This window comes from Channa argus, chromosome 10, assembly GCF_033026475.1.
Source record: "Channa argus isolate prfri chromosome 10, Channa argus male v1.0, whole genome shotgun sequence".
NCBI lineage: Eukaryota > Metazoa > Chordata > Actinopteri > Anabantiformes > Channidae > Channa > Channa argus.
In genome coordinates this window covers 18,537,967-18,554,399 of record NC_090206.1, presented here as the reverse complement: position 1 = coordinate 18,554,399, position 16,433 = coordinate 18,537,967, and the positions used below count along the sequence as shown (strand labels likewise).

The window sequence follows — 16,433 nt, the reverse complement described above, 5'->3', positions numbered from 1 at the left end:
AGAACTTTTATCTGTTTCTTCATAAATATGACCTACAGTGTGTTCTCATTTTTATTCCATGGCCTAAAACTCTATTAAAGAATAAATAACCTTAGTAATTATCTCAGTTTCTCACGGTTGATGTCTCAGTTCTTTGGCCTGAGTAAACGCCACCGAGCAGTGGGTGTAGCTGATGTGATCTTTGGCAAATGACAGTCTGACAAAGATTCGATGTTTGTAGATACAGTTTGTTGTTGGTTTTAATCCTGTGGCTATTGTTGAAAAAATGCGTTCATTTAAAAATAACCGAATGTGTCTTTTCGGGGAACAGTACACTCTGGTGTTTCATACAATGGGATGACAGGCAGGTGTGAGTATTTTCTCTGTTGTTTAAATAATGGACTCTGGATCTTTGCTATCTTACGTGATATAGTCTGATCACGACAACTGCTGTTTTGTGAAAGAGTGTCATGGCTTAAACAAAAGACATGTCATTAAGAGTACTCACATTGATCAGCAAATGTGTGCATGGCAGGCCACTACTCTGCTGCCTGCAGTTTGTTCAGTGAGTCACAAGGTTATTGGACAAATGTTCTGTGAATAGATGACAGCAAAGTAGGATGTTTTGACTTTATTGAGACACGTTATAATTGTTGATGAACAAACATTGCATCCAATCTGCAAAAAAACACAACAGTGGCAATATCATGATTTGGGGCTGCATCACTGCGGCTGGAAAAGGACAGCTTGCAATCATTGATGGAACTACGACTTCTGAGTTGTACAAGCAAATTGCTGTTGGGTATTCATCCATGAATTGAAGCTGAAAGTAGATAACTCAATAAGCAGCACCCCAAACACGGAAGTTATGTTAAATAAATGGTTAAAGCACAGTAAAGAAATGCTGTGTAAGGACCCGAAGCAGACGCTTGGTTCCGGAGTTGAAGCAGCTCTGTAAAGTGGAATGGGCCAATGTGCAGAGCTGATGAACACATTATAGAATATTTTAAAGTTACTGCAATTGACCCACCAAAATAAAATAACAGGTTGACATATTTTTACCTTTTTTTTTTTTCCAAATTAAATAAAATCCATTGTTTTTCTCATTTGTGTATTGGGTTCCCTTTATGTAGTTTAGTAACTACATAAATATCTGGTTGTGTTTTAGGTCTTATTGATAAAACATCAAAGAAAGGTCTAAACTTTTTAGCAACACTTTACAGTTTGTGCTGAAGTACTTTCCTAATTATTACCTCCTATTTTTGCATTTTGTTGTTCAATGTCAAAACTCTTTCATTTGGGAGTTTCAGTGTGGCTGAAAGGGTTTTTTTGTTGTTGTTGTTTGTTTCAATTCATTTATTTTTAAGAGCAGCGCTAGATTTACCTATTTCTGATCTAAGTCATCTACAGGCTAAGTCAACTTCAGGAAAGCCATAATTATCAAACCCAGAAAGCAACCAGAACAAAATCCTTTTCAGGCACAAAAAAAGAGAGAGAGCAATAAAAGGTGATAAGAACGTCTTCACCTGGATACAACATGTCAATGACAAACTCTGGATAATACTGTACACGATAGACCAAAACTGGACTGAAGTTCTTAGTCATGCAGGCCTTATTAGAAACATATGTGGTAATTAAAGGAGAAATATCTCAGTTTCTTCACCAACAAAAGGACGAGAGGGAAGAAAACAGCGCTTGACTCATCATCCACCCTCACACTCCTAATGAGTCATGCACCCCCACACATGTTCAGACAGTTAACCATTAGAAAAACGCATTTCTGAAATATGCTTAGTGGCACAAATGATAATTTGAGCAGACGTATTTGACCAAGTCAATAATTAAATCATGGGATATCAGTGACATTTTCATTTTCCTGCCTGAATTTATGATAATCGTTATACTTGTCAATCTTTTCAAATCTCAGTATCAGCAGTAATCTCTTTGTGAAGTCATTTTAATTTCGTATTTATAGTAAAATTTTCATAATGTGCTTAGTATTTTTACTTTACAAAAAGATTTGAAGTGCTACTTGTAGTGAAAAACCATTTTAGAATTTAGTATTTTATAATATACTTGTACTTTTACTTAAGTAATGAGTTTGTGTACTTCCAAGACCTGTGCACACTGATCACATTTTGTTGTGTATGGGGCTGTGTGGCTGCAGATTGCTCAGAGTGGTCATGCCGACGCATATCCTCCATGACCACCAGTGTTATTGTTAGGGCTGATCGGTGTACTTGTAATAATTTGTTTTCATTTTATCAGACATATCAGACCATCATATTCCACTTATGGTTTATTTGTGCAGTGTCCTACAGCCTATTTCCATTATCACTAGGAAGCAAATGCAAAGAAAACACCCCATTGTTGATTTAGTTGAAAAGTATTTGCAGTTTCTATTAGGTTGCGGGTCCACAACTTATTTATCTTAATTTACGTAGAAACTGCATAGGAATTGTCCAACTCACCGGTTTTTACTTTACTTCTCTTTAAGGTACTAACAAATAACATAAGTAACATTTGCATTAACATGGCCATTTGAAGATTGCTGGCAGCAGTGTCTCTCACAGAGGGAGCTCTTGAGCTACAAATACTAACATACTGTAACAAAAAGTCAAATGAGGGGAAAGAGAGTGAGGTGAAAGAAAGGGAAAAGTACCAAGAATACAAGATGAGAGAAAAATAGAAAGGAGATAATTAGGAAAATGTCAGATGTGAGGGCAACTAAATAAATAAAAATGATAAAGACCTAAAAATCAAGGCACCTACAGTATCTCAACTAAAATTCACTGTAATTCAAAAAGTATGTGATTCTTCTGAAAATGAAATTGCAAGAATGAAGTAAATGTACCTTTAAAAAATAACACTAGCAAAGGCTAAAACAACATGTACTGTGTATTACTGCATGGCTTGCAGGTGATGTGTTCCTCCTCTCAACTTTCTGTAAAAACAATGTAACTTGATGGTTTACGGTAACCATGACTTTTTGTTTGATCATAATTATTTTTAAAGATATAATAACAGGGTATGAGACCTTTTGTTCTGTTTAGTGTGTGTTTGAGATTCTTAATTAATCCTAAGAAAAACCTGAGTAAGTACTGCCTGTCTTTACCGAATCTGTTGTAAACTTTTTTATGTGTTAAATTTTTCTTGGGCTTATATTGAAGTTCAAACCTACAGTATTGTGCTGTTTCTTTTTAATCTTTTTTTTTCCCTTTGGTGTCATGTGAAGAAGTTTATGCAATGTTCTTTTTACTGCCTGGTCAGTCACACAAACAACATATATTCCCAGACTTTTAACCAAACGTATGTTAGTATACTGATCCCTTGTACCCTCCCAAACCTCGCAATGGGTTTTCTTATTTGGCACTTTCTTAGTATGTGCTGCCATTATTCATTAGAAACAATCCAGACCAAAGTTTAACATGCTTATAAGTTTGATATACACATAACACTGCACACTTCAACCATGTTAAACTGGTTGTATAAATACATGCAATTGAATACCCTACACTTTATTTAAAAATATACAGTGTTGTTTTTGTATTATTATATATTTACTAATATGTATTGAGTATATTCAGATTTGTTGTGCAGTGTATAGGCTATACACTGTATATTCATAATCAAAATAGGAATCATAGGTGTGTCGAATCCGATCGATAATGCACAATGTTTCTGAGAGACAGACTTGCTCTGCATGATCGCTCAGGTATCTGTGTGTGTGCGTGTGTGTGTGTGTGTGTGTGTGTGTGTGTGTGTCACCGTGGTTATGCCTTTGTGCAGCTGCTGCATATTAATGTTTGTTGTTATACTTCATTTTAAATATTTAAAACCTGGGATTTTGTTATTGTTTAATTTAGTAAGTGCTTGTATAGTGGTAAATTATAAGGCACTTGTTCGGAATGTTCTTTAGCACAAATCAAATTTTTAGATCATCATAAATTTTTTCACTCTGATTGTTCCATTTTTTCGACCAGTGTTTTTTTTTTTTTTTCTTCTTTTTTCCCTTCATATCTCAGGCCAGTCAAATAAGGTGAGGTTTTGGGTCTCTTGGATCTAGAAATGTCAAGTGAAGTGTGTCCCTTAGAGGTGTGAGGTAAAATACCCTTGCCTATGTGATAAGGTGCATCTTTGAAGTTGTGAATGAGGTTAGAGGCATGAGTCAACCTCTGTAGGCCACACTCTCATCACTGAGCATCTCTCCTGTCTGCTACATCCACCCAAGCCATATCCTTCCACTGACTGCAGAATCTCCTTGTTCCAGCAACTGCAGTCTGCTTTCAAGTATTTGATGTAACTAGTTGATTATTTACCTGTATTGTAATGCTGAAATGATTTACAGTACATTTTGATGTTTTCTTTTTTTCAGTCAGAGTTGATAGGCACAGGCATTAAGATAAAGTTTCATCATTTCATAACTATTAGACAAATGCAGTTCATCATTCATCCATCATTTAGGCACTGAGCAATCATCAGCAAACTGTAAATCATTTTTGTTGGCATGGCTTGTGTGGGTTTTTTAAAGATACCAGAGGCTGTGCATATTTATTTATTTATTTTAAATTTATTTATTTATTGTTATAAAACATACCCTTCAGTGAGACATCTTTTCCCACTCCACAGCTCACTAATTCTAAAAACCCAGATAGTGTGACTATGGTCACTCATCCACAATTGGTGTTGTTTATACATCGAATGCCTTTTTTTTGCAATCGTCCGGTTTTATAATCTTAACACATCACTCTCTGTTGTTTGTGGGAAACAAGAAACATAACAATATAACAGAAAAATATGTCTTGGCAAAGAGAAATGACCATTTTCAAGCAAGTGCATGACAAGCATTTTGGTGGTTGATTGTCAGGAGAGAGGAGGTAAACCATTGTGCCCCTGTGAGTTCCCTATTGTTTTTATTGCACAGGGCAGAGACTCGCATATAGCCCCAGCACATCACCCTGACTGATTTCCTCAGCACTTCCCCGGGAATTGTCATCACCTCAGGTCAATGTCTAAACTTTCCCATGCATCAAAATATATTGTAATTGACTCCATTTGTAATTCCTCTAGAGATCTGGCAGTGGGCTATAGCTCTGATGGCTGCCAAAAGTAATAAAGTCTTGTAGACATGACCCCCATTGTAAACAAGGCTTCCTTCCAGAGTGTGAGGTACAGTGAAGTGTGGGTTTTCAGCGTCTGGCTATACTTTTGCTCCTTGGCCCGAACCCATACTTCTAGTTAAATGCTGCAATTTAACAATATGTACTTATCATGTCATGTTTATTCTACTAGGCTGATGCCTATGTGCACCACTCCTTTCTATTATAGAGAGTGCTGTTTTCGAATACCCGATGACTTGACAATGCTTTTAAATTTGTTCTGAGAGGAAAAAACACTGCATTACATTATACACTTCATTATGGATATGCTACAGTATGTTGCAGCTTGCTGTAGCTCCAATGATTGATGTTAGAGTAATTAATAAAGTTAAACTGATAATGCGTTATAACGCATGTATTCTCTGGATAAAATAATCTTAAAGGAGTTCCTCTGTGCAACATTAAGTTGCACATATAGTTTATATTTTACCTCAATATTGTATCATATTGGAGGATGAATTATGCTTGTAATAGTAATTGATGGTAGTTTTTGATGATTGCTGCAGTAGGCTTATGTATTGGATCATTCCATGTTTCAACTTTTGGTTTTGCTCTTGGGAGATTGGTCGTTTGAATGGATGTAAATGTCCGGAACTTTAATATATGATCATTGTTTTGTTACATATAGCGGAGGGTTTAAGAAAAATGCAAATTAAAAGAGGAATTAGAGCAAAAGTAAAAAAAAAGGATTTACCCTTGTATGTGCACACAAATAGTGCAAGAGTGATGGGAAATTGCAATTGATTGTCGCTGCATACAGTGCATTCGTTTCCTCTAAGTGAAATTAATTGCATTGTCTACCAATGACATTGTCTACTTTTTGGGATTGTGTTATAATCTGGATTTCATCTATATCCAAGTAATTATGTATATTAAAGCATATTTAATTATTTGCAAAAAGATTAAGTTGATTTTTTTTTTATCTCCTTACAAAGCACTGCAAATTAAAAAAAGCTGAGAGACTTTCTGCCCAGCAACTGAAATTGTTGTTGCAGTTAATACTTTGCCACAAGGTTTCCTTCATCTTCTTTTTTGTGCTGTCCATTAAATATCTTCATTTGCCACCGTCTCCTGCCTGCTGTTTTTTCATCACATGATCCTAGATAATCATAAAGTACAATGCGACTGCTTTGTCACAGCAGCACTATCACTTTTACTTTCAAGTGCTTTGATTCCTGCTGAAAGGGGAACACACAGAGTTGTGTTTATCCTTTTGTCTCTTCCCTCTGCTGTTCTCTACTCTACCTCCCACTTCATCTCTGATTCACTTTCAGGTGCCACCAACAGCTAAATGAAAAAATAAAATGTTTGATTTTTATATGGTCAGAATGATTATTTTTTTAAGGGTGGGGGTGAGAGGTCAAATAACTCGGTTTGAAATAACAGTTTGTATGCAGTGTTCATAAACACATATAGGATTTGTTATTGACTCAATATCATCTTGTTGGCCATCAGGCAGATGCCCTTCAACAGACATTGTGCATGTAGCCATGTGTTCCCTCAAGGTCGGCTTCTCTTTAAATGTACTGTATATGCAAAGTGTGAGAAGAGCTGATGGTTAGATAACAATCTGGTGTAAGATCACTTCTTCTGGGTTGTTAAATGTTTTATCATGGACAAATTATGAGATAAAGGGTCCGTAGGCAGAGAAAGGCAAGCCCTCCATCCCTCTTATATAAGACCACCCATGCTGAAAGAGCCACCTACAGCCATGTGAATATCTATGGTTACTCTCCTATTTAGTTTTGGTCATTGTCGTCATAATGGTCTCTGGGCCCTTTGTGTGTACTTTTGGTCAGTTTTGTCTCTCCCGGGTAAATTGTCAGCTGTTGTTGTATATGTTGCCATGTTGCAAATATATGGTATGTTTAACATGCCAATCAATAATACGTTCCTAGGCAATGTTTTGCCAATATATCCAACCGTGCAGTACAATGTCTCAATTTCTTTTGCCACCAAAATATGCAAACACTGTCCGCTTTGCCTGACTATAGGACAGCTACATCAGTTAGAGAAAGATCAAGGTCTTGCCAAATGCAAAGAAAGAAAGAAAAATGTAATAGTCCCTTCACACAATCACACGCAGGACTCTGGACTAAAACTTGGGTCTGTGGAAGGACCGTCCCGACTTTGTACACCGTCCACTCACAGCCACCTCCTTGCTACTAACTATTACTTCACTATTACTAAAAGTAGCATGTTCTTTTTTTGATCATCTTTCACCCGTATATTGTATGTATTTGTCTGTGTGCTCTTTGGTGGTTTCCTGTTGTTTTGTTTATGACCTTGTTTAGGTTTTTGGTGGGTATTTATTTCACCTCTTTTTGCTCATTTAACATTTTTTAACCAAGCTTTCCATCTTTCGAACAGACTGTAGCAATCTAGACTCTTTGGGGGGCCCAGGCACAGAAGCCCATTGAGGCCCCCCAGACTGACCCTGTTTTGTTTTTCCCTCACATTCTTGTTTTCGCTTTAACTTTAGGAGGAGAGAAACAGTCCTTTTTTCTTATATACAGTTCTGCAAACAGGAAATTTTAACTCTATTTCAAGAGGATCAAAGTGCCCCCTGACCTTTTAGGTCCCTGGGCCTGTTTAGTAATCCATCCATGGATGTAAGCTTAGAGCACATTTTAAATACCATGTAGTTGCTAACATCATAGCCGATCAGATATTTTAGACATCAATACACATAATCTTAAAATATAATGCCTTAAAAACAAGGCCTGCTATCACACCAGTCAGTGCTAGCTCGCCTTTTGTGCTTTGGCTTTTGTTTACTTTTTTCTAGCTAAGATTGGGACATTTGCAGTACTGTTCATTAATGTGCAATTTTCCTGAAATAATAATAATAATAATAATAATAACTTAGCTAATAATTCTTAGTTGTTTTTTTTCTCTTTGGTTCCTGCTATTGGTCTCAGGTGGTCAAAGACCTGAACTCCTCATTATACCAGTTAAAATATCCAGTTAAATTAAGTTACTAGTAATTGAGTCAGTCAACTTATGTGCTCCTTAAATGCTTTATATGTACAATCCAAACTTTGAAGGCGATTTTAACGTGATGTTTAGTATTATTTCCTGTCCAGAGCTAGCTTGTTTCTAATTTCTGTGCTTTCTGCATCTTGTCATTGTGTTTGTCTTTCTCTTCTCCTCATTTCCTTCTCTATGCAGCCACAACCATACACTTACTTGGCTAAGGTGATAAATGCATTTATGAACGACCTTCTCCTTTAGTTTTATGTAGCACTTGTCTTTGTTTTCACAAGTGTGTAGATTATTTAAAAACTTGATCTTTTATGCTATGTTGGCAGCAATGTTGAAAATAAATCTCAATTTCCTTTGTAACCTTTGGCGGCATTGCAAGTGCACTGGATGAAAGATTGGTATTATTTGTCTATAAATCAAAATGAAAATTGCCCCCTTCTACAAATGACTGAATATAAAGTTGACATCTTCACATTATAGCGGTTGATTTGGTATTGTGAGCTACACTGTATTTTTCCCTGGCAGTTTATTTGAGGGAAACGTGGCAAAGCCTAATGAAATACCTTTTGTCTGCCCTTTGTTTGTGGGAATGAGTAATGCAGCAAGGGCCAGTATTACCAAGCTCATATCAATAACTGAAGGATGTTGACCATAGAGGAGTTTTTCATCCTGTCTGTGTTATTCAAACAAGTTAACTTTTTGTCTTTCAAATGGCTTTTGTCTTTCTTGTACTCATATCCCCCATGCATCATTCAACCTCAGCAGTTATGTCTTTCCTTGAAAATACAGCAGACAGGCTGAAGAAATTACATTTTTGTTTATTGTGTAAGAAGATACCTGGGAAGAAACTGGGGGCAGATTATTTTCTGTATCACTAAAAATCACAAGCAATCCTTGCTGACAGTAGTCATTAGAATAATTTCTATATTTCCGAAATGTTCTTTGTTGTGAAAGACGGAATATACAACTATCTCTGTCCCTTCTGTTTTCCTCTGATCCCCTTCAAATGTATATTCAGAAGATACAAGTGGTGCCATGTTTTGTCCCCTGAAAATAGCAGTGCTATTTTTGTGGTCATTTTACTAATGATATCCCAAAAGAATTTGTGCTGGATTGTGTTGACGCTAGATTATTAGAGCAAAGAAGGGTAGTGATATTAATGTGCATCATTTTCTAAAACACACACCTGTTTATAGCATCAAAATATACTGGATTTAATCAGTTAAGTTTGCTCAATATGAAGATGAAAACACTAAGGAGTTGGCCCAACATGTTCGTTCATCCAAATGAATATTAAGTCAACACAGATTGCCTCATAGTAGTCTAGAGACGCTTTTTGAAAATTATGTTTCTGTCGTGTATTATTAGTTATCTTTCCCCTATTTTCCTTTCTTACCCTGTGCTGTCACTCTGCAGCAAGTAAAAGGGGAACAAACCAGGAATCAGTGTTTTATGTCAATATACAGTTAAAATCTGTGAGCCACACATGTAAAGTAAGTCCGAGAAATCTGATTACTTTTCTGCTGCGTGTATACGCAAATTTCCCTTAAGCAGATTATGTAAGTGTGTGTAAACTATTTTCCCTGATTTGGAGACAAAGCTGCTTCTTCTGAGTAACTTGGTTATTTAGGTACATGTAAACACAGTCACTGTTTGGTGGCATTACTCAGTGCTATCACTCACGCAACAAACAACTGTCAAAAGCCCCAGTAGATGACATAATCCTTCCCATTGTTTGATACATTCAAGTGCCCCAAATTGTTTCTTCTGTCATTTAGCTACTTTCCATGTTGATTGTTTTCCTTTTTTTACCCTTTATAGGGCTGCGAGCATAATGGCAAATGCATGTGGATCTCAGAAGCCTTATCACTGGAGAACCAGACTATGTCATAGTGTGCTTTTCTCACAGCCATCCCCAGCAGTCAGTTCTATGACAATTGATGAGGAGTAATGGTGAATTTCACAGTCACTGGCTCTGTCCAGCCAGCTAGCTTGCAGCAAAGTCTAATAATGACATTGACCTTTGACCTTTCCCCTATTGTATTGCTTGCTTCTAGCTTTATCACATTCTGTAATTTGTATACATATATGTGTGTTACTCAATCAGCTCATCAAGCAGTAGAAGTGAGCTCGTCTAGTGGATACTAACCTCATACGCATGGAGTAAATGTAGGTCAGATTTTAAAAGTTGTTTAACAGGCCGGCTGGATTAGTGCCTAGTATTGTTATGAATTGATGTTTGAAGCAAATTACAATTACTGACTGCAAAATGGGGAACCGGTCACTGTGCATGTATAATACAAATGTCTGTCTGCTGACGATTTGCCAAAGATAGGACATTCATCATTTCTTCATTGACTGATATGTCACTTGTAGTTTCATAGACAGCATTGATTCCATTGCTTTTGAAAAAAGATCACTCATATCTATTACTGGCAAATCTACTACATTATTCATGCGGCTGAGCATGTTTATAGCACTGAATTGACAAAGCCTGTGAAATTAAATAAAATGTATGACTGCAATACAAATCTTCATAATACGAAGATTTACCTTGAAAGGGATTAAGGCACATTTTTGTGCCTAATCCACTGTCTGTCAATAAGACTAAACTCTTAACAGCAACCTTGACATGGTACTGCATCAATGCTCTTGTCCTATCTGATCCTACAATATGCCGTGTGCTGTTTGAAATCTCCACTTGAAAGACCTGATCTGAATACTGTGGAGTCCACAGCAACTCTGCAAACAGTGATTACAGACTGATTAATGAGCCACTGTAGACACACACACACACACACACACACAGTACACCCTCATTTACACAAACTTGCTTTCTAGGCCATACACAAATTGATTATGCAGGAGTCAGTGTGTCACAACATACAGAATCTACAGAGTCTTAGCTAGTTCTATTCAAATTTTGACGAAGTTTTTTATGAATCTAAGTCATTTTCTCTCATCCTATTTGTGGGGATCTTTTAATAGCCCTAGCGTGGGTCAGATTGTTACTAATCAAGTATCCTGTCTTTTTTTGTTGCATTTCTCTACAGTGTCAGCTGAGATCTTAAAGAGCAGTTTGGCCACCATGGAACGACAGATTCAGAGGCTTGAGAACGACATTGAGAACTTCCCCAAAACAGATGACCAAAAGGATAAGTTTGTGGAAAAAATGTCGATATCCTTTTTAATGTGCTTATTTTGACCCCTCGCATACATTAGCACTTTTGGCTTGTTAGAAGAATGCCTGTACCATATTGTCAACAGCAGGGGCATACATGTGTGCTATTTGTGTTCTGGCTGGTAGTGGTAAGAAGTTTAAGTCACTTGTGTGATAGGTGGCACCCAAGGGAACTTAGGGAATGGATCTGGCTGCCTTGCTGTGAGATGTTGATCCGATCTCCCTCTTCACTCCTCTCTGGGTCCCAGGAGTGAAATAATGCCTGTGGCTATTTTTACTGCACTCTGCCACCGCTGCCTGTCCCCTGGGGGACTCTAATAGGGGCTCTAGCCCCTCACACCAACTTATCGCCTATCCCTGATTTCATCTCCTGACCGGCCACAAGCCTCCCCACACAACCATTCGTGCACTATCTTCTCTCATGGCACCTCTCCTGTTTCGATAACAGAGTGGTTCACTTAAACCCAGGCATCTCTGCTCCCAAATTGAATTAGCCATGTCTCTGCACTTTCTTGATGCCCTTTTTGTGAGAAAATGTCCTGATGTATAGGTTTGATCAATGGTGGAAATCAAGTATGTTGTCAATACATGGAAGCTAAGGTGCCTTTCAAAGAAGAGAAAAAAACTGGAAAGCAGTCAGCAGTGTCTGTGTTTGGTTCTAGCATTATTAGGAAAAGAAAGTAGTGCTCGTAATAGTGCTTGCAATTTAGCAAGTGAGTAGGTGTTTCCATATGCTAGGTGCTCGCACATAAGACAGTATTTAACACGATTTTTGCTGTTTTTTGTTTGTGATTTATCTTATCCTGACTTTGCACATTGGGTGATATAAGAGTAAGAGCCTCCTAACACATTACCCATTTGCTCCCAGTCAAAGAAGGGCACTTAAATTTCTGTAATTTAAATAAAAAACTGAAGCAGAGACCACCCTGATGGCGGCACTGAGGCAATGCAGACAGGAAGAAAGCTGCTCTGCCCCCCGATGTCAGTATTGATTCCCAAGCTCCTTCGAGAACTAGAGGCTTGAGTGAGAGGAAATGGAGAAGTGTAGATATACTGCAGCATGGCTCTCCCTCACTGTCTGGAGTTTCTCCCCAGAGAGTGGCATAGAAAAGCTGGCTGGCCATGACCTGAAACACCCCACTTCCTCTTCACTCCCCTTCTTATTTGTGTTTTGGTGCCAGGGAGGAGGCTCAGTAGGATTTAATAAGATCTATTTTGGTTCTTGCCTTATTTAAAGCAGCTACCAGTAGGAAAGCACCAACAAACATATGTATTTCACCATCTGTGCTGTGCTCTGTTCTCATAATGGTTTATAATAGAAAAGTTAATTTTCCCTTGGTTTTACAAGTGGCAGAATGACTATTGTCATACATATTTTTATATTATAATTTTCACACACTTTGAGGCATAGCAATGAGTCAGATGATATTTATTCTCTTAGCTCCCTGGGGTGTTGGATCTGCATTTCATCTCCTGTGTATAATAAAGTGACATTACTAATAATGTCATAATCATAACAACAAAGTATCAGGAAAATATGTCCTATGTATGTCTTACTTCAGTGTATAATTATAGGACACAACAGATATTCAACACCTTCTGTGGGTCTGTTTGTTATAGTAAGAACATTTTCTGTGTGTAAACATGCAGCCAGGACCTTTTTTTTTTCTTTTTACCATTTTAAACCTCCCACGATGTCTGATTTTGGGCTGCTTTTGTGTAAGCAGAACTGAAACCTCATACAACTGTACTGAAGCAGAAAAAGAGATAAAAAGATAGAAACAAGAGGCTCTACTTGATTTGCTGAGTTTATTTTAGTACTGCTGTTTACATTGAGCTTAGGTAGCACTCTAATCTGCTGCGCACAGCTAAGTGTTGGAACGGTGACAGTGTGACATACAGTACTGCATATTTTGGGTTTATAGTACATTTCCTTTGGTACACATACGATGGCAGAGTCAAGGCAAACACACCTCTTTAAACTTTTCCCTGGGATTAAAAAAAAAGGATGCTGGCTCCTTGTAGCATGACAGATGGAAGAACAACAACAGCTAAAAGTCATGCATTTGATGCTTGAGCAACCCTGAAAAAGTTAAGTGAAGCTCTGTTGTCTTGACTGTTGGGCATTGTGATGAATGAGTCAGTCTGAGTTTGTGTGTGTGCTTGCTTGTGTGTGTGTGTTACAAAGAGAAAGGGAGGGAGTAATTTACAGTGCATGTGTAGGTGAGTACATGCGCCTCTGTTTCGCTGTGACTCTTGTCAGCTTTTTCTTGAGATTAATTTCAGAGGCCATGGTCACTGCAAGGTATTTTAAATGTAATATGTGCCCAAAAGCACCATAGTTTTAATTAAACCTTCAACAATAAATTATGTTTTGTCTTTTTCACCACGCATGATTGGTGTTTCTAATTTGTTTAGGCTTCAGAAATTTCAGGTTTTACCTATTAAAATGATACAATTACAATGCAAATCCATCATATTTATTAGTCGTATGATATGCTTACCTTTCAGAAGAAATTAATCCATGAAATAATATGAGAAAAATATTCACCCCAACGGATCAGTAACAGTTGTGAAATACTGGAAAAAATAATTCAGAAATAAAAAAGGACAGAGGAAATAAAGAGGAAAAAAGAGGAGAAGAAAGGAAAAGGAGAAAGAAGAGCTTAGTGGAAGCACTTCATTTGACTTTATTGATACATTTTTCTCTTTCCATTACTGTAATGTATGCAAATGACTGAATGGGGTGTTTGTTCAGCAGTTTAGTGATCTCTATCTGTCAAAAGTAATGGGGGCCCACAAAGGCTGTAGAGATGAGGCACTAGCCCCCAGAGAGCCCTATTTCACTAGAGAGGGTATGGCTAGCACGCACACACAGACACACACACACTTGTAGATGCTGGATATGATGGAGTAGAGCTGGGGGCTTAGAGCGGGACTCTGCATACTGGAATATTAATGGGAGTGAGGTGGCTCAATGGGGATGATGAGAGACTGAGCTGAACCTTGATGGATGTCTGGACGTGTCTGATGCATCTCCCCCTCCTGTACTCAGTGCCTTCATCAAACTCACTAATATTTATTTTAACCTTTTCCTCGAAGGCCAGAGTCAACAGTTGTTTGTTTCCCAATCATATTTTTTGCGTGTATGTGGTAGTGGTACACAGTCACTGAGATTCCTTAGTAAAATGTCCTTGTAGCTGCTGAATTCTTTGAAGATGGCTGTGCGACTGAGATGAATGGCTTGAAGCCATTGCTCATGGCTATGTTTCTGTTTGAAAAGAGACAAATCGCTTACCCGTAATACCTAGCAAATCAGCCGTTCTTAAGATAGTCAAGGACTAAACAGCATTGTCCGACTGACGAGCTTAAGTATCAGTCTTAACTAATTCTTTCTTTTGGAAACTTGCCTCCGACTCATTAGATTTGTGCTTAATTACGATAAGATAATTCAGATTGCAGCATTTTTGTCATATGGATGCCTCCCCTGACAAATTTCCGCTAACATAAGCAGGTGTTTGAGCAGCAATACAGATCTACAGTAGTTATTCATGCCTCTTGATAGATATGAAGCCTTTAGTCCTGGGACCTTACAAAGCCCACGCTTCTAACAGGGCCAGCCTCTCAAACCAACTTAGTCCTCCCACACAAGTTCAACCCAGACATACTTTTTCCCTGCCCCAGGGCTAGCCTGTACTATCACCTCCGTGGCTTAAAAATTGACAGATGCATTTATACAGGTAGCACCTTGTTGTTTTTCTCAGAGACTTCAGTCTGATTTAGTTCACACTTCAAAGGAAGAGGTTCCCTACAGTGTGTTTATGGATGGCCTTTGTGAAACAGCAACTGTTGAAGCCTGTGTTGGCTTCAGGCTAGGGTTGTGTACAGGTACAGCATTTTCTTGTGTTGGCACCAGGCGCTTAAGGTTAAATAAATGGTTGTTAGTGAAACAATTGCTCTAGTTAGCAGGCTGCTGTGTTTAAACCAAAGGAGCATCCTCTTTGTAAAGGCTTGTTTTGTCTGGAGAAAAAGGTGGTGTTTGGAGACGTTATCTTGCTTTAGGAGGCTACAGCTTCATGTGCCTGAATGAAAAGTCAATCAGATTATTTACAGAATGATTGTGTCCATATGTTGGTATAACATAAAATTGGGTTAAAATTTGAACATGCTCCTTATAGTTGTTAAACAGAAAACACTCAACCATCCCCCTTCACACACATACACACAGTAAAATCTCGCTCTTAATTACCATCGTTCTTTGTGTTTTCCTTCGCTAACGAATTCCTCTGTAAATTGTGTGGCCAATTAGGTGAAACACAGATAAACCAAGGAGCCTTATTTAAAATTCAGGGGAAACCTGTGTAGAAGCACTTAAAACAGTACTTTGCCAGAATTCTGCATCTATATTTTTCATCTCAAAGTGAATGTCCAGACTTGGATAACAACAGAAAGTTGCAGTCACTGCAGAAAAAATAGTCATTTATCAAATGCGTTCTGCATGTCAGAGAAGATACTTACATTTTAATTAACACATTTTGACATGTGTGTCTGCCTCAGTAAACAATTGCTGAAACTGCATTAATAATCATTATTGCAAAGAAGACCACATAATGTAAATGAAAAAGGCTGAAGTTATTACTCACCAAATAATTCCTATTTACTTAAAGGTGTCTTATTACCTTTGAAGAAAAATACAAATGTGCAGTATGCATTTAGTTTTTAATTATCTTAGTTGAGGTATAATCTTGTATGCAGTATATTGTTTATTGTATCTTTCCAGCTTTACAACCTACTCACGTTACACAAAGCCTTTCCACTATACAACACATTACAGTGTTGTCTAAATCACAATTTTTTAATTACTTACTATAACAGCTGCGCTGATTTATCAACTGATATAAGTCTATTAGTCTTGAGAGGTGAAGATGGTATTGTATTTCAAGATCTTGTTTCTGGTTGCTGTGTGCAACCAAACATGGCCAGCAGCCATATTCAATTCACTATTGGAGTTTAGCTACTGTTTGTGTACATTTATATAGAGAGAGAGAGTTTGCCAAATAATGTCATAATTAGTGGCCAATTGCAATATCGACTAACTACCTCAGCTTAAAACTTACTGAAGAAAATAA

At 37.6% G+C, this 16,433-nt stretch overlaps 1 protein-coding gene across 8 annotated transcripts in view; it reads left to right on the top strand.

The window, feature by feature from the left end:
* Positions 1-16,433, top strand: part of diaph2 (diaphanous-related formin 2) — a 352,014-nt gene that overhangs the window by 240,339 nt on the left and 95,242 nt on the right. For all 8 annotated transcript variants that reach the window (XM_067517868.1, XM_067517862.1, XM_067517865.1 and 5 more), the window contains one exon: positions 11,177-11,301. In XM_067517868.1, coding sequence (XP_067373969.1) covers positions 11,177-11,301 — 125 coding nt within the window. The remainder of the gene's footprint in view (positions 1-11,176; positions 11,302-16,433) is intronic.